This window comes from Tenrec ecaudatus, chromosome 13, assembly GCF_050624435.1.
Source record: "Tenrec ecaudatus isolate mTenEca1 chromosome 13, mTenEca1.hap1, whole genome shotgun sequence".
Taxonomy (NCBI): Eukaryota; Metazoa; Chordata; class Mammalia; order Afrosoricida; family Tenrecidae; genus Tenrec; species Tenrec ecaudatus.
In genome coordinates, this window is record NC_134542.1 from 45,478,698 (window position 1) to 45,502,563 (window position 23,866).

The following is a 23,866-nucleotide window of genomic DNA, read 5'->3' on the forward strand; positions in this document are numbered from 1 at the left end:
CAAAAAATATCCAAATTGGGAAGCTCTTGTTTATCAACATGCCTACATCTACTTGAGCCCTTTTCTATCTTCTTAAAACTTCTTTATACTGAGCCCCTTTGATCTACCCATTTTCTTTGAGAAAATCTATCAATATTACACCCTGGAAATCCCTGCAAATCAGTCAACCTTTGTAGCTAATTAACTATAACCCACAGGAAAGTCACTGTTTTGATTGGATCCCCCCCCCCCCCCGCACCCTAGTCCCTTTTTTCCCTTTTCTTTCTTTCTTTCTTTTTTTTTTTAACATTTTATTAAGGACTCATACAACTCTTATCACAATCCATACATACATCAATTGTATAAAGCACATCTGTACATTCTTTGCCCTAATCATTTTCAAAGCATTTGTTCTCCACTTAAGCCCTTTGCGTCAAGTCCTCTTTTTTCCCCTCCCTCCCTGCTCCCCCTCCCTCATATGCCCTTGATAATTTATAAATTATTATTTTGCCATATCTTGCTCTATCCGGCGTCTCCACTCACCCCCTCCTCTGTTGTCCGTCCCCCAGGGAGGAGGTCACATGTAGACCCCTGTAATTGGTTCCCCCGTTCCAAACCACTCATCCTCCACACTCCCAGCATCACTCCTCACACCCCTGGTCCTGAAGGTATCATCCACCCTGGATTACCTGTGCCTCCAACTCCTATCTGCACCAGTGTACAACCTCTGCTCTATCCAGACTTGCAAGGTAGAATTCGGATCATGGTAGTGGGGGGGAGGGGAAGGAAGCATTCGGGAACTGGAGGAAAGCTCTATTCTCCATAGGTGCTGACTGACTCAGCTCCTCCTCTAGACCCCTCTGGGAGGTGATCTCCATTGGCCAACAAATGGGCTTTGAGTCTCCACTCTGCACTTCCCCCTTCATTCACTATGGTAAGATTTTGGTTTTATTTTTATGATGCCTTATACCTGATCCCAGTCCCTTTTTAAGGCAACTTGTTGAGAGTCTGTCTGCTCTCACTGACCACAAAGACATGTTTAAATACATTTTATTTGGAACAAGCGTGTTTCTTTGGAATTCAAATAGCAATACTTTTTGATTTATTGTGTATGTGGATTCATATTTGTCCCACTACTGTATCCTGTTTAGATTTTTACCCAGATCTCATTACACCTGATTGAGATTATGTGTATGCATTTGTTTCTCCCACTTTAGATGGAAGTTTCTAACTTCCCAGAATGGCACAGTGTGGATGGTTGCATGCCACTTTTATCAGGCACTTATTACACTTGAGGCTGCTCACCAAATGGTTAGCAGTTCAGCAGCAGGTCTGAGGAAGAAAGATGTGACAGTCTGCTTCCATCGCGGTTGGAAACCCATGGGGAAGATTTTTACCCCATCTCTTATGGTGCTTATGAGTCAGTATAGGCTCCCTGGCTATGAACTTCATGCGTGTCATCACTGGAGAGAAAAAGGTGAAAGGAACCCGACCTCAGGAATTTAACCATGGGAAGATAATGCAATTTAATTATACTTTTATCAAATAATTTCCAAGCAAGTCTCTATTTGATTAAAAGCTATGTACGTAACCTGTGAGTAGATTGGATTTTTTTAAATGCATGGGAAAGATTGACACTCTGTGAGGAAAAGTGCATTATAATACTTGCACAACCAACAGTTGCCACAGGCTCAATTCAACTTGGGTGCCCCATGTTTGTCATAGGGGAGCTATACTCGACAGAGTTTATAATGGCCAATTTTCTGGAAGAGCTTAGCAGGCCTCTTTTGCTCAAGGTGCCTCTGGGTGGACTTGAACTTGTAACTTTCAATGCAGCAGAATGTGTTGACTCTTTATAGCACATATTTAGAAAAAGTAAACATGACTAAAAAAATGAATCAGTTTGATCTTTTACATGAATAAAAAGATCAACATGTGTATACCAATTTTATTTTTTATAATTATAATAATTTTAGGTTAAGTTTATTATAGATATATATGGATTCACTATCAGAGCCTATTCCAATTTTTGTTTCTCAAATTTTTAAACTATTTTCAGACAGTTTTACAAAATCTTTTTTTAACTGTGGATGTAACAAGTAATGTGGGATGTATTGCTGTGATTATATGTCACCTTGGAAATGCTTTCGATCAGTCCTCAATTTCAAGTGACACTAAATATTAGTCTTTTGGCACTAAGAGTTATAGAAATGTCACTCAGAAAAGAGAAAATCGTTTTACACAATAATTTTGAGACTATTGGTCAAATATTTCTACTTTCTGCTTGAGCTTCTTCATTCCTTCAATTGAGTTGGATTCACTGAATTGATAATAAATATTTTTAGTGAAAACATTATGGGTTTTAATTTTAGTTATTTATATTTTTCATGTATTAAATAGTTCTAAATATGCTAAATTATGAAAAAAGATTGTATTCAAATACTAGAAAAATAGTATTGCCTTAAATAATTTATATAATAAATTTTATTATATAAAATTTTAAATAATAAAATTTATAATGGCATAAGAAAATTAAAAACAGCTAATGCAATTTAGATTGTATAGAATAAGTCCCAAAAGCTGAAGTTAAAAAAATTTATCATTTTTCAGACCAGCCTTTTTAAATAGTACTTTTTCTGAATTCCTCAGTCTATTCCAACTTCTCTGATATCTAGTTATCTATTTCTATGTCTATATATATCTACATATGTTAGATCTAGATACCATAGATGTATCCATATACCATATACATGAAGGTAAGTATTTGTACAAGATCATAGAAACCTTTATTAAGCAAAAAGAACATGTGAAATTATTGCTTTTGCCAGAATCATCTGTCTAGGGCAATCCACTTCTGAAGGTGGTGCCTCCAGTTCCGTAACTCTTCCTTCAAGGACCCTGTGTTCTTGATTTACAGCACATCAAAACAGCAGTTTCAACATAATTCAGTGTTCCTTTGAAGTGTTCTTTGAAATAAATAAATAACATTCTCAAAGGATAATCCTTGCTTTCCTCAGAGAAAGATTGTTGAGATGGAAAGTTGTTTCGACCTTTTCTCACCAATGAGTCTTTCCGTTTTCTTGAAATTCCCTTTGGTGGTCCAGAGTGCTGTGAGAAAACCTGTAAGGTTACCCAGTTAGAACACCCCCGCCACCCAGTTAGAACACCCCCGCCACCCAGTTAGAACACCCCAGCGTTTTCCGCCACATTAGACCCTGTGGGGGCCTGCTGGGAACAGGACTTTACCAATGTTAAAATCTGGTCAACAGCAATACGCCTTGAAGGCTGTGGTCCAAGGCCATTTTAGCTGGCTATAAACGGGGTCCTCGGAACCAGAGGGAACACACGGCGCTTAAAATTGAAGGTGTTGACACCCGAGATGAAACAGAATTTTATTTAGGCAAGAGATGTGCTTATGTGCACAAAGCAAAGAACAACATAGTGACGCCTGGCGGCAAACCGAAGAAAACCAGAGTCATCTGGGAAAAGGTACCTCTTGCCCATGGAGACAGTGGCAGGGTTTGGGCCAAATTCCGGAGCTACCTGACTGCTCAGGCTATCGGACACAGAATCCATGTGATGCTGTACTCCTGGAGGATTTAAACTTAAAATTAAATAAATAAAATTGTGCATTTGTAAAACAAAACCAAAAAAATAGAATAGCCCAACCAATCACAATAACCTTCTGAGCTGATCTCTTGGTATTAAATTTAGTTAGTCCATCAAAGCTTCTCAAAAATCGAATCTTTTGATTAGACCTTGCTATGTTGATTATATTGGTAAATCCAAGATTATTCCGTGGTTATGATGTGCTCCGTGAAGATGTCTTCATTTGCTTCTATCTTACTTAAAAGACTAATGACGAAAGCAGTGTTTTGAGTTAGTTGGTCTTTGTGAATCATTTTGTTTTTGTTTTCTTGGAAGGTATCTGAACAAGACCAAGTTAAGTTTAATCGTGAGATAAGTAATCGGTAGCTATCGTCCACGAATAGAGACATGTGCTTTGTTTCTTCCCTCTTCTGGGTATATGCTCCGTAGGGGGATTGCTGGCTTATATGGTAGCTTGATTTCCATCTGTTTTAGATATTGTCAAATTGATTTCCATAGTGACTGTACATACCTACAAGACCACCAGCACTGGATGAGAGTTCCTGTCTCACCACACCCCCTCCAACACTTGTTACTTTCTGATATTTTTAATTGGACTATCTTTGAAGGTGTTAGGTGGTATATCATAGTTGTTTTAACTTGTATTTCTCTTATGACTAATGATTGGGAACATATTCTCATATGTTTATTGGCCATTTGGATTTCTGTCCTTGTGAAATTTCTGTTCAGTTCTTTTGCCCACCTTCTCAGTGGGCGATTAGCTTTATTTCAGTGGAAGCTAGCAGAATACTGTAGATTTTAGTAATAAGGCCTTTGTCTGGAGGTTTCTTTGCTAAAGATGTTTTCCAAGTCCATGGGCTCTCTTATTACTCTTACTCTCTTGGTGAATTATTTTGATGTACACAGGTGTTTTATCTTCAGTATATCCCACTTGTCAATTTGTGACTCATCTGTATTTGTGTCCTTCCCTATTTTTGATAACCGATGTATTCCCTGTGCCAAAGTTTTCAGGTTGATGCAAACCCCTCATTGACAACTCTAATAGATTGGAGTTTTACCTCAAGGTCTGTGATCTATCTTGAGTTTATACTTGTGCATGGAGTGAGGTAAGGGTTTTGATTCATTTTTATGCAGGTAGATATCCATTTTTTCAGCACCATTTGTTGAAGAGGATATCCGTTTCCCATTTCATATTTTTGGGGCCATTATTAAAGATAAGTTGCCTGTATGCTGATGATTTTATTTATGGGTTTTCAGTTATTTTCCATTGGTCTGAGTGCCTGTCATTGTGCCAATACTATGTGGTTTTGACAACTGTGGCAGTCTAATATGTACTCAAGTCAGGTAAATCAAGCCCCCCACTCTGTCCTTCTTGAGAGGAGTTTTCTGCTAAATCTGGGCCTCTTTCCTCTCCATATGAAGTTGGTAGTCGCTTTTTCCAATTCTTTGAAGAAAGATGATGGTATTCACATCAGGATAGCATTGAACCTACATTGTGCCTGGGACGAACTGAGATCTTTACTGTATTGAGTCTTCAGACCCATGAGCATGGAATGTTCTTCTATTTGTTGAGGACACTCTTGGTTTCTTCCAATAATGTTCTCTAATTTTCCTTGTACAAATCTTTTGTTTTTTTTAGTCAGGTATATACCTGACTAAAATTTCAATTTGTACTTGGCTATGGTGAAGGGTACTACCTTTTTCTTTTATTTTTTTTAACTTTTATTATCTTTTATTAGATATTTAAAAACCAACTTTTTTATTATAAAAATACAGCTCATACAGTATTTTCCACTTCAACATTTTTGCGTGTACAATTCATTATTATCATTTAAATGCCTCATAAGAATGCCTCATTCTTTTTTTTACTATCTTTTTGATCCCCTCTTTGTTGGTCTTGTCTGATGTGCACAGCTGTCTGATAGACTTCTGTTTGGTGATCTTGTCTCCTGCCACTCTGCCACATTCCTCTATTGCTTCCAGTACTCCTCTGGTGGCACTTTTGAGATTTTCCATAAATAAGATCATATTATCTGCAAATAGCAGTAGTTTCACCTATTTCTTCCCGAGGCAAATATCTTTGATGTCTTTTCTTTGCCTTATGCTATTAGTTATGACCTCCAGTAAGATGTTAAATAAGATTGGGAACACAGGATATCGTATCATTTTCTGGTCCCCTGTTTCAGTGTGATTGTATTTCCTCTTTTCTCCATTGACTACCACGTTGGCTGTTGGTTTTTCATATATAGATTGTATTTTACTAAGTAATTTTCCTTGCATTCCTATTGTTGAGTGTCTTAAACAGGAATTGATGTTGAATGTTGTCGAATGCTTTTTCTTCATCTATTGATATTATCATGTGGTTCCAATAATTTTTCATGTCAATGCGGCAAATAATACTAATGGCCTTCCTTATGTTGAACCATCCCTGCATTTCTGGTATGAATCCCACTTGGTCATGGTGAATTATTTGTTTTATACACTTTAGTATTCTGTTGTCCAGTATTTTGTTAAGGATTTTTGCATCGATGTTCATTAGGAATATTGATCTGTAGTTCTCAATTCTTGTAGTATCCTTGCCTGATTTTGGTATCAGAGTTATACTAGCTTCATTGAAAGAGTTTGGGAGTATGCCATATTTTCCTATATTCTGGAAGAGTGGAGAATTGTGTAGAATTGGTGTCAGTTCTTCCCTGAAAGCTTGATATAATTCTCCTGTGAAGCCATGTGGTCCTGGGGATTTTTTGCTGGTAATTCCTTGATTATCTGGTCTATTTCTTCTATTGCTATGGGTTTGTTGAGATTCTTGATGTCCATCTGTAATAATCTAGGGAGGGATTATTTTCCCCCAAGAATTTGTTCCTGTCTTCCAAGTTGTTGAATTCATTGGCATACAGGCATTTGTAGTACTGTGTGATTAACCTGTTGTAATGTCCCTTCTTTTATCCCTCATCCTTGCTATTGAAATTTGTTTCATCCTTTCTTTGGTTAGGTTTGCCTGTCTATTCTTTCAATTCTGTTAATCCTTTCAAAGACCCACTTTATAGCTGCATTAATTTTTTCCATAGTTTTCTTGTTTTCCCTCTTATGAATCTCAGCCCTCATTTTTATTATTTATTTTCTTTTGCTATTAGTTGGATTGTCTTGTTGGCTCTGCTCTAGTTGCTGTAAGTTTTGTGTCAGCATATCAATCATAAGTCTCTCTCCTTTTTCATGTTTGCATGTATTGTTATCAAACCTCCTCTGATCATTGCCTTTGCTGTGTCCTAAAGGTTTGAGTACATCGTATTCTCATTCTCATTGGTTTCTAGAAACTTCCTGATTTCATCTCTGATCGGGAAGAGTACCTACTCCTTTTGCCATAGAGAATTATTCATCCTCCCATTGTTTTCCTTTTTTTCATAATCATTCTTTTATTGAATTCCAGCCTTATGGCATAGTGGTCAGAAAGAAAACTCTGTATGATCTCTATGTGCTTGAATTTACACAGACTCAACTTTTGTCCCAGCATGTGATCTATCTTTGAGTATGTGCCATTGTACTTGAAAAGATTGTGAATTATTTTGCATTTGGTGCATAGCTCTGAAAATATCTATCAGATCAAAGACGTCTAATTGTAGTACTTAATTGTAACATCTCATTTAATGTAATCTGTGTCCTCTTTGCTAAGCTTCTTTCCCTGTGTTCTGTCTTTCTTGGAGTGTGGTTTATTAAAGCCACCTAGTATAAGTGTTGTGTCTATAATTTCTTTTTCATCTTTTGCACTGTTTGATGAATTTTCCGAGTCTTGTGTTAGGTGCATATATATTTATTATGCTCACTGGTCCTTGGTCTACTCTTCCCTTGAGCATTATATAGTGCCCCTCCTTATCTCTTGTTATGGCTTGCACATTGAGATCAATTTTGTCTGAGATTAGGATTGCAACCTCTGCTTTCTTTGAATTGCTATTTTCTTGGTATATTTATCTCCAGCCTATGATTCTCAGCCAATTTTTGTCTGTACTCTTGAACTGTGTCTCCTGTAGGCAGCAGCTTGAAGGGTTGTGTTTTCTAAGATAGTCTGCTAGCCTCGGCCTTTTAATGGCTGAGCTAGTTGGACTTTTATTCCTAATTATTTAAAAGAAGCATTTTAAAGTGTGTCAATAAAAAGCCTTCCTAGCACCCACTGTTGAAGTAATGGCATTCATTCCTTAATCTAACATCAGACTTACTTAATTAGAATTTCTACATAGTAGGGCCCTGGAATATGTTTTTCAGTAGATTCTCAAATAAAATTTAAATACACTAGTATATGTAAACTTTAGTACCATTTTCCTATTCATTTAGACTCTTATAGGTCTAGGAGCCCTGGTGGTGGAGTGGTTATGCATTGAGTTGAGAGCCACATGGTCTGCATTTCAAAACCACCATCAACACCTCAAAAGAAAGATTGGGTTTTCTGGAAACCCACAGGGGGTAACTGAGTCAGCATTGTCTCCATAGCAGTGATTTGAGGTTTTTTTGGAATTTATTTTATCCATTTCAATTTTTTCAGGGCTCAAATAATTTTTTTATTCAAAAATAGAGCAGTCATAAATATTTTTGCAATGTGAGGAATATTTGCCTAAGTTTTCTCAATTTGGTGATTTCTTTTTACCGCACTCATCTCCACCCCATTATCTTTGCAACATTTGAAAAAGAAAGTCCTAGTTTTGCTATTTCTGTTTTGATCTTTCTAATTAATTTAACATCTAGTTTCATGTATATTAAATTTATATATATTTTATATATGCAATCAATGTATAGTTACTTTTTTCTTCATAATTTTTACTACTGAAAAAATAGATCTTTTCAATTTGAGAGAAATATTTTTTTTAATTTGTAAAATTAATAGACCAATAATGATACACAAATGAAAAGTATGTGTTAGATAATGAGGATAGGTACATTTTTGTCAGACTGAGGAAGAGCTAGTTTTTAATGCATAAAAAGAAAGGAAGACGCTGAGTAATATGCTGAAAAGACAGTTTATAGTCATGAATTATTTGAAATTATACTATACTTATTCTTTTCTGAATTCAAGGTTCTTCATCTAACAGATGTACCACCTACCTTATGTGTGGAGTACTTATCAGAGTGCCTAAAATACAACAGGGAGTCAATGTGACACAGTTGTCTGCTGTAGAATTTTATAGCAGTATGACTTTATACCTCTGTGGATATATATCAATCATTGTATTTTTAAGGGAAGAAATGAATCCTTCCTAGACTGACACAAATAAATAAATAAATGAAAGATCATGTTCTGATCAGATACATTCATTGTGAATTTCAACGGGGACAATACTGATACTGACATTTCTCAAGTTCTTCTTGAGGAGGAGATGGGCCTGAACCTAAAGACTCCGTTAAGTAGGCCGAGTTTGTAAATGAAATTAGTGATCACTGGAAAGCTAATATTTGTTCAGCTTGCATAACTGAAATTTTTCAGAAACTCTATGTCTGGCTATTAGGAGAATTTGGGACCAAATTTTATTCTTCCAGGAAAACTCTGCCTAAAGCAATTGGAAAAGGAAAGATTATAAACAAAAAATCATCCCAGTAGGTGCCCTGTGACAGATGTACATGGTGTAATACATGAAGATTTAATCTTCCTCAATGAAATTTTGGGTAAGATATTCTGTAAAATGGGATGGCAGCCAGCTTATAAAGGGTGACAGCCCACCAAATCAACATGGAACATAGGGTCAAAATTTTGTTTTTTCCCGGTAGATATAAGAAACTTCAAATCAAGTGGTTTATTCTGAATTGTCAGAGTTTTCATGGTAAAAAAATTAATAAAAAATGTATCTTTCTTGGTCTCTCTCTCATGCAAGCACGCACACACGCATGTACACACACACACAAGCAAGAGACCACAATACATGAACCTTTATATGAAAGGAGAAGAGGCATGTCAGCACTGTTAGCAGTGAGGTGATACTGTAAATAGAATGTTTAGGGAAAAGGTAAAACTAGAAGGAATACAATTCATCAATCTCTCACATACTATATATTTATTGAACCAGTTTATGTATTATCTTCTTCAAAAGTAAAATCATTTGCATCTAATGAGGTGATTAGGGGTCCTGGTGGCTAAATGGCTGAAGCTTTGGGCTATGATCAAAAAGGTTGGTAGTTCATATTTGAAAGGGAGAGAGATTAGGGATAAAGGGGGCTTTCTCCATTGAAAACCTGAGCTAAATGAAAATTAGCTGGCCATGCCACAATAAAGGGGTTTGCAAGAATTCAGGCACCCATTAGGCATCTATGGGGACAATGCAAAGCTGGGCATTTGCAGCCCATGGTCACCCTGACAAAGGAGTAGGTCAACCTGAGTACACCCATTAGGCACCAGCAACATTACATCACACATGTGTCTGAACTCGGGCACTAAGATGGGACAATCCCCTCTGCCACCCACCCCCACCCCCAGACTCACCCCCTGCACCCCAGGTGGGGCTAGGGGGAGAGAAATAACCCAGACTGAGGGCAGGCCAATCTTTCAGCTTGAAAAGCAGGGTCTCTCCTGTGTGTGCCTGTGCACAAGGGCCCTCTCAGGTCTCCCACCTCCTTCTTTGGTCTGGATCTCTTCTGTTTCTTTTTTTTTTAAATCATTTTATTAGGGGTTCACATAACCCTCAACACAATCCATACATACATCAGTTGTGTAAAGCACATCTGTGCATTCATTGTCCTCATCATTCTCAAAACATTTGCTCTCCACTTAAGCCCCTGGCATCAGCTCCTCATTTTTTCTCTTCCCTTCCCCCTCCCCTCTCCCTCATGAATCCTTGAAAATTTATAAATAATTATTTTGTCATATCTTGCCCTGTCCGACATCTCCCTTCACCCAATTTTCTGTTGTCCGTCCTCCAGGGAGGAGGTCACATGTAGATCCTTGTAATCGTTCCCCCTTTCCAACCCACCCTCCCTCTATGCTCCCAGTATCACCACTCACACCACTGGTCCTGAAGGGATCATCTGCCCTGGATTCCTGTGTTTCTGGTTCCTATCTGTACCAGTGTACATCCTCTGGTCTATCTAGACTTGCAAGGTAGAATTGGGATCATGATAGTGTGGGGGGAGGAAGCATTTAGGAACTAGAGGAAAGTTGTATGTTTCATCGTTGCTATATCACAACCTGTCTGGCTGTCTCCTCCCTGAGATAACTTTGCAAGGGGATCTCCAGTGGCTTACAAATGGGCTTTGGGTTTCTACTCCGCACTCCCCCCTTCATTCACTATGGTAAGAATTTTTGTTCTGATGATGCATGATGCCTGATACCTGATCCCTTCAACACCTGTGATCGCACAGGCTGGTGTGCTTCTTCTGTGTGGGCTTTGTTGCTTCTGAGCTAGATGGTCGCTTGTTTACCTTCAAGCCTTTAAGACCCCAGATGCTATATCTTTTGATAGCAGGGCACCATCAGCTTTCTTTGCCACATTTACTTATGCACTCATTTGTCTTCAGCGATCATATCATGGAGGTGTGCACACAATTTATGATTTTTTGTTCTTTGATGCCTGATAACTGATTCCTTTGGCACCTCGTCATCACACAGGCTGGTGTGCTTCTTCCATGTGGGCTTTGTTGCTTCTGAGTTAGATGGCCACTTGTTTACCTTCAAGTCTTTAAGACTCCAGACGCTATATATTTTGATAGTCAGGCACCAACAGCTTTCTTCACCCATTTGTTTATTCACCCACCTTGTCTTCAGCAGTTGTGTCGGGAAGGTGAGCATCATAGAATGCCAATTTAATAGAAGAAAGTATTCTTGTATTGAGGGAGTACTTGAGTGGAGGCTGGGCCTCCTCTTAATGGCCAGTGTTCCACATGGCTTTTTACTTTGTTATGAAGTGGCCATGTGTTTTGACAAAACTCTCCTACAGTCCCTGTCATGTGACTTTGACTGCTTTCCAGAGATGGTTTGTGCTATCTGAGACTGTATTACCTGAAACTTCCCTTTCCTTCATGAAAGTTACTTGGATTTACAAATGTGTTTCTGCCGCATGAATCATTTCAGTGTTGAGAATCAAGCACCGAAGCCTAACAAACCCAGTAGTTGCTACACAGGAGAAAAATTTGAGAGTCCACTACTATAATAATTTACAGTTTGGAAACTGTGGAACAATTCTACTTTACCTGTTATGGGTGCTGTAAGTTGGAATCTAGTAAATAGTTTTTGGAGAGACTTTCATGAGGGAAATAATAATTTGATGATTCGAGAAGACAGGGACAATGACATATCAATAGGGAAATACTCAGGATAGCATGACCTTCAATAAAAGTTTTAATAGCTAAAAGGATATGCAAGTGAGGACAGATTAGATACAGTCAAATATAAAAAATATTTTCCTTTCTTTGGGTTTTATCTGCATTTCATACTCAGGGTATTGTTTTGGTTCAATATAATAATGCAAATTAATTGTTATTCTAATTATGAAAATCTGTTGATTGAAAGGAATTTTTAAAGATTTTAAAAGTTTTGAATTTTTGATGAAAGACCAGACATTTTTAACAGTTATTGTTGAACACTGTAAGCACCTACAACTTAACAGTAGAGATTCAAGAAACAACATAAAACCAACAGAATAAGTGAGAGAAAAATAGAAGTGAATGTGATTGAGTGATAGTTTCAATATGTATAAGCTTCCACATAATGAAGGTCATCGTACCTGACACTCTTAGGAACTACTCATTGTCAAGAGGAAATGCGACACTGTCAGGTAAGCATTGGACTGCGAATAGCAAGGCTGACAGCTCAAAACCATCAGCAGTTCCTGGGAGAAAGATGAGGCTGTCTGCTTCTGTGAAAATTCACAGTCTCAGAAACCCTATTGTATTAAAGCTTAGATATTGAGCACCAAGTTTTCAGAAGACTCCAGTTTACAATGTAATTCCTAAATCCATTTTTCAAATCGCCATGTAGATTTGGTCTCCACTGACTTTCTGACTATTAACTGGCAGTGTGAATAGGCTTACACTCAGGAAGACTCCATGAGACAGTGGGTTAGTACCACTCCCTAGCCAGTCCAGTGAGTAGTGGTCTGGCCTTTACGATTTACGTGGGTGGTGTCTTGATGGAATTTGAGATTCTGGGGTTCTCTTGATCATGAGTTATATCCCAGCTGCCTTGATTCTAGAGTTCCAGAAGCAATCCAATAGAATTTTGATCTTGCAGTGTGTACCTATCCAAGTTATGGTCTTATTCCTATTTCTGTATTACTAACTGCAATTTTGATTTCATTGATCTACTTCAATCTTACTTTTATGACAGTTTCGTTTGCATTTCATGTCCTATTTAAGTTTCCATATTTCTGTAACTCTTGAAACATAATCACAACCTCTCACCAATATTCATCCTCATCTGGATGATGTGTTTTTGCCTAATTGAATAAATGCATCTTTAGAAATTAAATCTGATTTGGGAGTCTCTTTGCTCTCTTAGAATATTATGTAGGGTCCCTATGAGGTAGAATATACTCAATAATAAGATTTTGATGTGAAATGTTGAGAAATGTTGCCTCGGAACTCTAACAAAACACCAGAATCTGAGCCATTTAATGTGATTTTTGTAAATAAAGCAGTCCGTGTGTCAGTCACTTGGTGATAGTTGGTGTTGTCAGTGCGCATTGTTTAAACCTGTTGCAACTGTGTTCCAAGCATTTGGCTATAATTTTCTTAGTTTGGGGGACTTTTTGTACTGTTTTTAGATAAAAAACATGGGTCCTAAGAAAGAGTTTTTTGAAAAGAAACCACATGATGAAGAACTAGTTAACCATGTTATTGATATTGCTGATGATACTTTAGAAAACAGCTGAAAGGAAATGCCAACAGAAGACCACATTAGACAGATTATTTTTAGAGAAGACCAGCCAAATCCTAATGGAAAAAGGCAAAGAAGGGAAAAACTTCTAAAAAGCAAGTACCGGTTGATTTTACGGAAGGGGATTCCCCTGCCACACAATGCCTCTCTCTCCATCCCTCCTCTGCACATCCGTGTCCACAGATCCAGATCCTCATCCATCTCAAGTATGGGCCATGCTGCAGTTATTAAAAACATTTTAAATGTTTTGTTTCTTATTTAAATTATATTATTCAACTCTAAACTTATTTACTTTGAAATTTCTATGTAATGTTTTGTATAAAAAGGCAAGGTTAGGGTAAAAACTTGGTGGTTGAGAACAGATTAATCCATTTTCAGTTATTTCTTATGGGAAAAATTGATTCATCAAAATTTCCCAGCATAGCTGAGTGATTGCTTTCAGCCCTTCATCAGCTTTTTTAAACATTTCAGTTGGTTTTCCATCAATTCCTGGAGCCTAGGTTTTGGTTAGTACTTTCAGGGCAGCTTAGGCTTCAACCTTTAGTACAGTGGGATCTTGCTCTTATGGTACCTCTTGATTAGGTGAATTTCAACCAAATCATTTTGTATAGTTGCCATCTGTATCATGTTTATCTTCTTTAGATGCTTCATGCATCATTCAATACTTTGCCTAAAGTCTTTCAATAATGCTTCTCAAGACTTGAATTTTTTTCCTTTACTTCTTATAGTTTGACATATGCTGATTATGTTCTTCTTGTTTTGTTTTCTAAATCTAGATCTTTTCACATTTTTATAATCTTTTTTTTCACAAGTTAAACTATGGAATCTTCTGTTCAGCATTTTGCCTTCATTACTTCTTCTACTTGCTTTAGCTACTCTATGATTAAGAGTAAGTTTTGGAGTCTCTTCTGATTCCAACCTGATATTTTTTTTATTTCCTGTCTTTTGAATGACCCTTTAATTCTTCATATGTGATATTTTTAATGTTCTCCCATAGTTCATTACATCTTTTGCTTTTTGTGTTCAATTTCATCCAATATTTTCTTGAGATATTCTCAAAATTCAAGTGATATATATTCATGATTGTATTTTGGATCTCATGGACTTGTTTACATTTTATTCAGTTTCAACCTGAACTTACATATAAGCAATTGATGGCCTGTTCCACATTCGGTCCCTGGTGTGGTTTTAGCTGCTGATATTGAGCTTCTCTATTATCTCTTTCCACAGATGTCTTCGATTTGATTTCTGTGTTATCTCTCTGGAGTACTCCACAGGGATAGTCTTCCTCTTTTCTGTATTGTAAAGCGATAATTGCAATGAAGATATCACTGGTCTTGCAAAATTCCATCATGTAGTTGTCTCCTTTATTTCTCTCACCAAGACTATATTTTCCAGCTACTCTTCTTTTTTATTTCCAACTTTTGCAATCCAATGACCAATAATTATCACTGCATCTTGATTGCATGTTCAATTTCAGATTGAAGATTTTGTTAGAATTTTTCAGTTTCTGCATCATTAGCTCCATTGGTGCATAAATTTGAATAGTTGTATCATCATTCCCATAGCAATCGCTATTAATGATTTTCATGGTAATAGGCTTCCCAAAGGCAATAGCCTTGAAAATCCTAGGAAAAGATATTAGTCTACACCTGTGGCTTCATCATAAACCAGGATGATTGTGATAGCAAGGAACAACAAAAATATAATTGAGCTACTAAATATAATAAATTAAAATTGTTATTTCTTTAATTGGGAACTTAATTTACTTTTGTAAATTTTAAACTTTTTATTAAAATCAATGTGAAAATTATTAAATGTATGAAGTAATTAAAATAAACTAATGTGAACTTATAATTGAACTACTCATATGTAATCATATGAATAGATATTTGAAATTTCATCTGTTAGTATTTGGCATTAATATTACATTAAGTTTTATATTATACAATTCTGAATTCAATTTCCAGCTGTTAAGCTTTTTTGTTGTTTGTTTTAGATCCACAGTAGAAGGCTTTTTAATATATTGTATTTAATTTTAAAATATTTTTCTATAAATGGACAAAATACTGAAATCCACTATTGCATTATTTATTCATGGCTATATGGGAAGGAGTCCTGGTGACATAATCATCACGTGGGCTGATAGCTACACGGTCAGCAGTTTGGAACCACCAGCCGCTTCCTGGGAGAAAGACTGGGCTTTCTGCTCTTGTAAAAATTTATAGTATTAAAACTCACAGAAATAGTCTTAACCTGTCCTATAGGGTCACTATGGTTTGTCAATGGTATGTGGTAGCGAGTTTGCTGCTGCTGCAACTGCTGCTACTTCTTCATCTTCCTCTTCTTCTTCTTAGTAAGTATATGTTTGGGGACCTGCTGATGTACTGGTTTCGGCTGTTAACTTCAAAGTCATAAGTTCAAAACCACCAGCCTCTCAGTGGGAGGGAGATGAAGTAAAAAGTTACATTCTCTGAAACTCTCAGTGGGGGGGGGGAGTTCCAACCTATCCTATAGGGTCACTTTGAGTCCCTACAGACTAGATAGTAGTGAGTTATTATCTATATATTTTAGAGAAATCTTTTTCTCAATTTTGTCTTATTTTTGTCTCAATGCAAACATGTTGACATATAAATTTCCCAATAAATTCATTTGCTATTCTTCATGCTAGCATAAACTCCATGTTTTATAGTAAAAATGCTAATTTTATAATTGTTAGCTAGGAAATGTGTCTTAAATATTTTGACTTGACATTCACCTTGAACCTCTATCCCATTTATCTGCTTCTACTTCCAGCCAAATTCCCAAATTTGCTAAGTTTTAAAACTTGAACTTATTACATCCTCTCTGTTGTTTCCTTCACAATTCAAATCAACCAGGGTCTTGCCTACACATTCTCTATTGGAATACTCCTGAAAAGACAAGTGGTCCCACTATTATTAAACATGATATTCTGTTTTCACAGCCCATCTTACTTTGTACAGTAACACTGACGGACGATTGAGTCTGCTGAAAATATTTTACTTTTGATTTTCACACACCTTTGCTCACTCCGAATCTTCGTATTCTAAACGTTGACATTCCCAACGACTCAAAACTCCTTTCTTTTCTTTATAGAGACACTTATTTCACAGATGATTTCACCCATTCACAATTTTAAATGTCCATTCATCTTTGATAACTCTCAAGTCATTATATTGAACTGATTTCTTACTAAAGCTTCCCCTCTATCTTCTTTTACCCATTTTATTAAATACCAACATTTTTCTTTGAGTTTCAAAGGACAAGATCATCAATGCTATCTTTCCATCAGATAGTTTTTTGTTTTTATCTACAAATTACCACTTTAGTCTAACTGCCACTAAGCATCACCATCACCTAACACTCCGTTCCTAACTCACCATCCTTGCCAAAATTGTTTTGTATGGCCTTGAACTCTGCTAATCAGAGCAGGCAGGTAGTACTATTTTGAGCCAAAATTCCCATTCAGATTTCCATTTCATGAAGTGAAGTCCATGCTTTTATAGATGACATGGTCCCATTGACACTCAGTCATCTCTCTTCCTTTCTCGCTTCTCACCCTCTGTGTGTTTCTGAGACTGTAACTGCTTTTGAGTGGAAAGCTGAGTCTTTCTCCCTCAGAGCTGCTGGTGGGTTATAATAGCCAAGCATGCAGATTGCAGTCCAACTCATAACCATGACACCACGAGGGCTCTCTCCTTTAGAAACATTAATGTAGGCATGGCAGTCTGTACACAGTGACTTCTAGCTTGAAATATTGTACTTGCTGTTTCCTAGTTTGGAATTATTTTCTTCTATTGCTTGTTTACTGATTCTATGACTTTTTTCCTTCAGGTTTTTAATAACTTGACATCTCTTCAGGGAAGCCATTTCAAACCATCTTGATTATATGATGATTTTGACACTTGATTATATGATGATTGCATGATACTTTTATCAGCTATCTATTTTTTCTTTTTCTTCAAACTACTATAACCACCTGACCTTACATATTTTTAAGCTAAATACAAGCAGCTTGAGGTCAAGACTTTGTTTTACTTGCAAATGATAAGTACCCACGATATGTTTTCAAATAATACTTGTTAAACTGTGATAAGTCAATTCATCTGATGTTCTGTCTTAATCATATAATCAAATTCCACCTGCACGTTAATCAGGACTGTCAGAAAATCAAGAAAATTGTTTCTGGCAACAATCCCTAGACAGTGTTGATTTCTCAAAGAATGATTAAATCCCTGAAATAAACATAGGCTAAGAAATATTCTTAAGGTTATGAGATGAAAATAATAATTTCAACTAGTGCAGAAGAATAATAATTTAAAATAGAATATTTAGCATTCTGTTTGACATTATTATGTGCAAAACTTAAAATCTTTCATATATTATATTGTTAATCTGCTCTAAAACATTTTAATAAAATGCTGTTATGGTTACAATAACTAGAAAATAGTATAGTTCAATTTATAAAGCAAAAGCCAAGGTGCTTGCTTGATGTGATGTCAAAGGCTGTTTAAATACATAATTCATCCCATCTGTTCTTCTCCCTACATAGCAGGATGCAGATTCTTCAAAATGAAGGGGGAAATTTTAAAGAGAAATGAACTTGGCAACTTATAGTCATTTTCATTAGAATACACTTTCACTTTCTTGTCAAGAATTTCCTCTCTGTACATTAAATTATCCTGAAGTTATGTTGTAATGTAATGAATGCATTTAAAATATGCAAAACACTACATTTTATCTGAACTCCATATTCTATATAACGTCAATTTGTGCACATTGTCACAGTTTATTAGAGAGTAGAATATCTTAAATATGAAGATGTCATTCATCCCAAATTCCAAACAGTGTTGGGGTGAAATTCCAAGGGAGAACAGATTATAGGAAATTTGTGCCAGAAACATTTCCCAATAGCAATATCAAAGAGAAATGAAGAAAAATCCCCTAATTGAAAGTATGTAGGGAATATAAGGTGAATATAATTTGATTATTATATTTGGAGCAAGGCCAGGACCACGGGGTTAATACCTCTGCTATTTCAAAGCCTGGTGTGGGAACCTAGAAGCCTGGTGAGTGGTCAACAAGAATGGCAAATTTTACTGTGTAATAATCCTAAAGAATCTTTCAAAATTACTTTGGGATTAAGGTTTTATGCAATTTGTTCCAAGTATGATTTTATTAATGATGTTTGAAAATTATATACCTCAAAATATGGTAAAGTTCTATAGATTTCTATCTTAAAATAAATATTTAGTGGCCTTGGAAACTATTTCAAAGTATTTCTAGTTTATAGCTCAGAAATTCAAGCTATTTACTTAAGCTGATATATTTGAAAAGCTAATTAATTTGATTTATTATTTCTGATTTCTAATACAATTATAGCAGTATATAATGCCCTAGTTACACTGAAGGGTAAGCATTGAAATGCTAATTGCCAGGTCAGTGGTTCAAACCCAGGAGAAAGATGAAAGTACCTGCTCCCATAAAGATCTTCTGCCTGGGAAAACTTCCTTTAGAGCATCATTTTTAGTCAGCATCCAATTCAGGACCATGGGCTTATCACAGAATAGCTCCCAAGCTCCCATTATATATAGTAATACTAAGCTTTACTTATTCACAGTAAAAATGAACTTTTAAATTAATATAATCCCACAAATGACAACCTGAATAGCTATGGTCTATTGCCTCACAAAAACAAGGTCCATTCTGTTTTTAAAATGAATCTTACTTGTTATATTAGGAATTCTGAAATAATATGTTAATAATTCTTCCCAAACTCTTGGAACTTTCAATTTCAATCATAACTCCCTGAAAAAGAAAAAGGAAAAATAAAGATCTTAGGAATATGAGAAATAGATCAAAGTAAAAAGTGATGAAGTATCAGAGTTAACTATAATGCTTAAATATTTTGGCTAAACGTGATGAGAAGGGTGCACCAGCACTATATTCTTTCACCACGTTTATTGAATCTTTTCTGACCAAATAATCCGAGCAGTTGTACCACGTGAAGACAAACACAGCGTTGTGATAGGAGGAAGACTCATTAACTACCTTTGATATGCTGAAGGCACAAAATTGCAAAAGTGAAGAGCACTTACTGATGAAAAGAAAAGCAGCTTGACCCCTAAGTAGCATTATGATCTGTGGATAAAAGACTGACCTCATCAGGATTGCATTTTACTTAGATAAATAGTCAATGCCCTGAGCAGAAGCCATTAGAAATTCAAGTATCACATTTAACTGGGAAAACCTGCTACAAAGACCTTTTCATGGTATTAAATAGAAATTGCCCCATATACATAAGAATATTTGATAATTCAGAAGGAAGCCAGTAGAAATGATGCCTTTGAATTAGGGTATTTGCCAAAGAATATTACATATAAATGAACTGCCAGAAAAAAATAAGAAACTTGGTGGCATTGAGCTGCTAACTACAAGGTCAGGAGTTCAAAATCACGAATTACTCCACAGGAGAAAGGTGGACCTATCTCTTTCTGTAAAGTTTAAGTCTGGGAAACTTCAGGGGGCAGTCCCATTCTGCCCTAAAGGGTCAACTTGACGAGTTTTTGAGTTTGGGCAGAAAAACAAGTACATAGACTTGGTCGAGCCACATTGATCCTTAGAAGCAATGATAATGAGAATTTGTCTCACCTACCCTGGACATACTCAAAGTAATTTGGCTCTTGTTTTCTGAAAAGTGGGTTTGCATGTGATCAACTTAAGGATTTTCTGAAGCACCCACTTGTCGTGTTCATAATAATGAAATTCTCTGCTGTCTCTTTTCACAAATGTAGACGTGAGTCCTGTGTTCTCCGTGTGTTGAGGCATATACAGTGATTTGTAGCGGGGAGTGGTGGGTCTTGTACAACCCTAAGCTGTTATCTCCAGTGTACATTCTATCACCAGAGTGCTCTTTTCTTACTTTTGAATCTTCTTTCTTCCCAGTGTTTACTTACCAATCGACAGTAATTATATATGAGTTCTGATTGATAATTTGATCACTTTTGGACGACAGGAGCACTTGGAAATCTTAAGTGTATGTATCTTTGGTGGTGCTGTGGGTCAGCAGTTAGAAGGCATCAGTTGCTGCACAGGACAAAGATGTAGCTTTTGCTAGTGTGCAGAGCGACAAGCTCAGGAGCCCGCAGCGCAAGTGCTGCTCTGCACGGGAGGGTCTCCGGGAGTCGGATCAACCCCACAGCTCTGTGTTTGGATTTGGTTTGGCATAATTTTGAACGCTACCTGTATTCAATAGTGATCCTTGTACGTATGTGGATATTATCTTAACACTGAGAGTTTTATATTGATATCATATGCTTTATATTTACATAAATACTATATAAATACTTATATAACTTAGCATTTTATTTTTGATGATTAAAATTAGAACAAGTCCATGAAAGTCAAAACAAGACCTTGTGAATACCTCAGTCAATATAAAGGCTAGCTCAAGTGCAGAGGTGATGCACTGAAATGAGTGACTGAAGATCAGACAAGTTGTGGAAGGACATCAAGGACAATGCACCTGTAGAAAGCAAATTATCTTTTAAAAAGTCAGTAAAATAATAAGTGAGATAAATCAATAGATAAACACACTCAAAGCTAGTGAGGTAAATCGATATATAAACACACTCAAAGAGGAGCTTGAGAAGGCAAAGTGTTTTAATGAAATGTGCAAAGACCTGGAATTGGAAGACCCAAAACTAAAAAAATGCTTCGCATTACTCAATCTGAGAGAACTAAATTAAAAACGTTGAGACATAGAAGCTGCAGAAAGTTACAGCAAGTACACCAGAGCCCAATTATGACTTTGAGTTTGTCCAAAGTCGGTGAGACAAATTCACATCAGCATTGCTCCTAAGGAGCGTGCCGGTTGTACATAGATATATGTCTTTGTTTTTTTTTGCGTGGATTCAGAAGGAAGTGTGGAGTGAGAAATGTCATCGCTGATGTCTCACGTGGATCCTGCCTGAAGGTAGCATGTACCTGTGTTTTAATGACTATGCAAATGTTGTATGACATTCTGAAGCATGACAATTGCAGAACATTTAAGTATTCTCCTTGGAAACTATACATGGAACAAGTGGCAATTCCTAGAACAGAGTAAGAAGATACCGGATGGTTTAAAATCCGAGACGGTTTGCTTTTTGTTTGTACTTTTCATTATTCGTATTCATTTTGTCTGCTGAGCAAATATTCGGGAAACTGGACTAGATTAAGAATAATGTGGTTTGAGGGTTGAAAGCATCTATACCACAGACTTCCAGAAGAATCAGCAGATGTGTCTTGAAGTAGTAAATCCAGAATGTGCTCCTCACCAGTGAGGACAGTGAGACTTCTCCTGTCTTTGGATTCGTGCTCAGGAGGGACCGGGCGCTGGAGGAGGACATCAGGCTTTGAAAGACAGAGACTCTGTGAACAGAAGGCCTTTACTGCGGTGAGCACCCAGTGGCTGCAGCTGTGACTTCACCCACGGCAATGGTTTTAGGGAAGGCACAGGAAGAGCGGTGCTTCTTTAAGTGAGTCGTATGGTTTCAGGGAATCTCAACTGACTGGAAGGGCCCTGAGAAAACATAATGCATCTGAATGTTGCTTTATTTTGCAGGTTTTATAGTTTTATTTTGCATTAACTAGAATTTTGGCAACACGTTTAAGAATCTTGATCTCTGCGTTCCCAATACTTTGCATGTAAAAATTAACATGGGTTTATGTCAGCACATCTTCTTTATGCCTACATCATACTCCCTGTGCAATAAAGATATGAGCACAATTGGACAAGATTTTTGGAAAACAAATCATTTTGGGGGTTGTCCAAAATATTTTATTCAATGAATTTTCAGGTTAAGTGTCACTTGCTTATTTTATTTACATATCTTATAAGATCATTGGATTTTGAGTTAAAACTGACTCCAATATTAATTTGAAATCAATGTTGAACACAGATACATAACTATTCATGTAGGACATCATCATCCACAAAATATTTCAAAATATTCATCACATGTTACCAGCATCATAGTAATGTGGAAGCCACTAGTAATGTGCAACAAGCTGACAGACATATGGCAGTGATATTTATTAGTTTTACCTAATTCAAATAAAAGTTAAATATAGCTTTTTTCATGTGAACTATAGATTTGAAATTAATTTTGTGTCCTTGGTAACCTGAGAAGTTGAAGACTTGAACTCTCACCCTTAACCATGAGTAAATACTATGAACCACTGTTATCTGCCTGTGGACAAGAGGAGGCAGAGTACTGCGACCCCAGAGAGATGGAGAGAAAGATTATACACCCTGCGCATAAGCCCCACTTTCTGGCAGAAATCAGTTTATTAAATGCAAAGCCATAGAGCAGATACACAAAGATGCCTAGCAGCTTCAACCCTTTAGAAGAGCTAACTGGTACTCGGGGAGCCTGAGGCCACTGGAAGTTGTGAGCCAGTGTTCCAGCACAGAGATGCAAAGCAAAGCCTGCAGAGAAACACAGAGGGGTCCATGTCAATCACTGCTGTAGTTTGAAGTAGGCATGCTGGAGCAAAATTACAGACTCTTCAAAAACTAAATGAGTAAAGCTGGGGTTCCTTAACTGTAGCACTGTGAATTATTTAATCTGGCTCTTTCAGCCATGTTCTTTGTAACACAAAACAACTTTTTTCCCTTGATGTATCTGCATAAGAAAAGGTGGAGGACAACTGGTGCTTAATTACAAGGTTCAGTCATGAATGGTTGTTAACAGAGTTAACTGGAACTGTAAAACTTTTAGAACGTGAGCATGGGGATTGATGGATGTTGCCATCCCAGTAGGTAGAAAATGGAACATCTCAAAAGGAGGAAGTGGGAAATCTTCCTGCTTCCAAGTGAGAAAAGCCAGGATTGGGCACATCATTTGGGCCTTGAGACTCCTGTGCACTGAACACCCTCGATCCAGGGATAGAAATCAGTGACACCAGAGAAGTGGCAAGTGAGGGCTGAAGCACAGTCTGGAGTAAGAACGTGAGACCGAGCTGCAGGGCTGTGCACCTGGGTCGCCTCCAGGCTTGTAGTGAGAGGTGCTTCCAGGTAGCTCAGTGAGGAGACTAGGTTTGTTGACTCAGGGAGCTAGAGCTGAGCCCTTTCCGTGTGTGAAGCTTATAGGAGAGTGGTGTCTCCTGCCAGCATTTATTGTCATTCCTGAAAGAGCTTTGTAACACTTCCAGAGCAGGACAGAAGCCAAAGGACCCTGTGGCTGAGAGGTCAAGGACCAGAGAGAGACTTGCCTGCAGGAGTGGGGCTGTCTTGAATGAAGAACTCTGTCTTGAGTATATCTTATCCTGAATGATAACCTGCTACCCTCTCTCATACATCTCACAACATTGCAACGAGTTGTTGAACCGTCTGGGACTCGTGCTGTGGAAGGGACCAGTGGGGTC

The 23,866-nt window shown here is 37.0% G+C and overlaps 1 protein-coding gene across 1 annotated transcript in view; it reads left to right on the forward strand.

Moving 5' to 3' along the window:
- The window catches only part of LOC142423931 (large ribosomal subunit protein eL33-like), a 107,922-nt gene extending 104,340 nt beyond the window's left edge, over positions 1–3,582 (forward strand). The window contains exon 2 of the mRNA XM_075529074.1: positions 3,264–3,582. Coding sequence (XP_075385189.1) covers positions 3,264–3,582 — 319 coding nt within the window. The remainder of the gene's footprint in view (positions 1–3,263) is intronic.
- Positions 3,583–23,866: the final 20,284 nt, after the last annotated feature.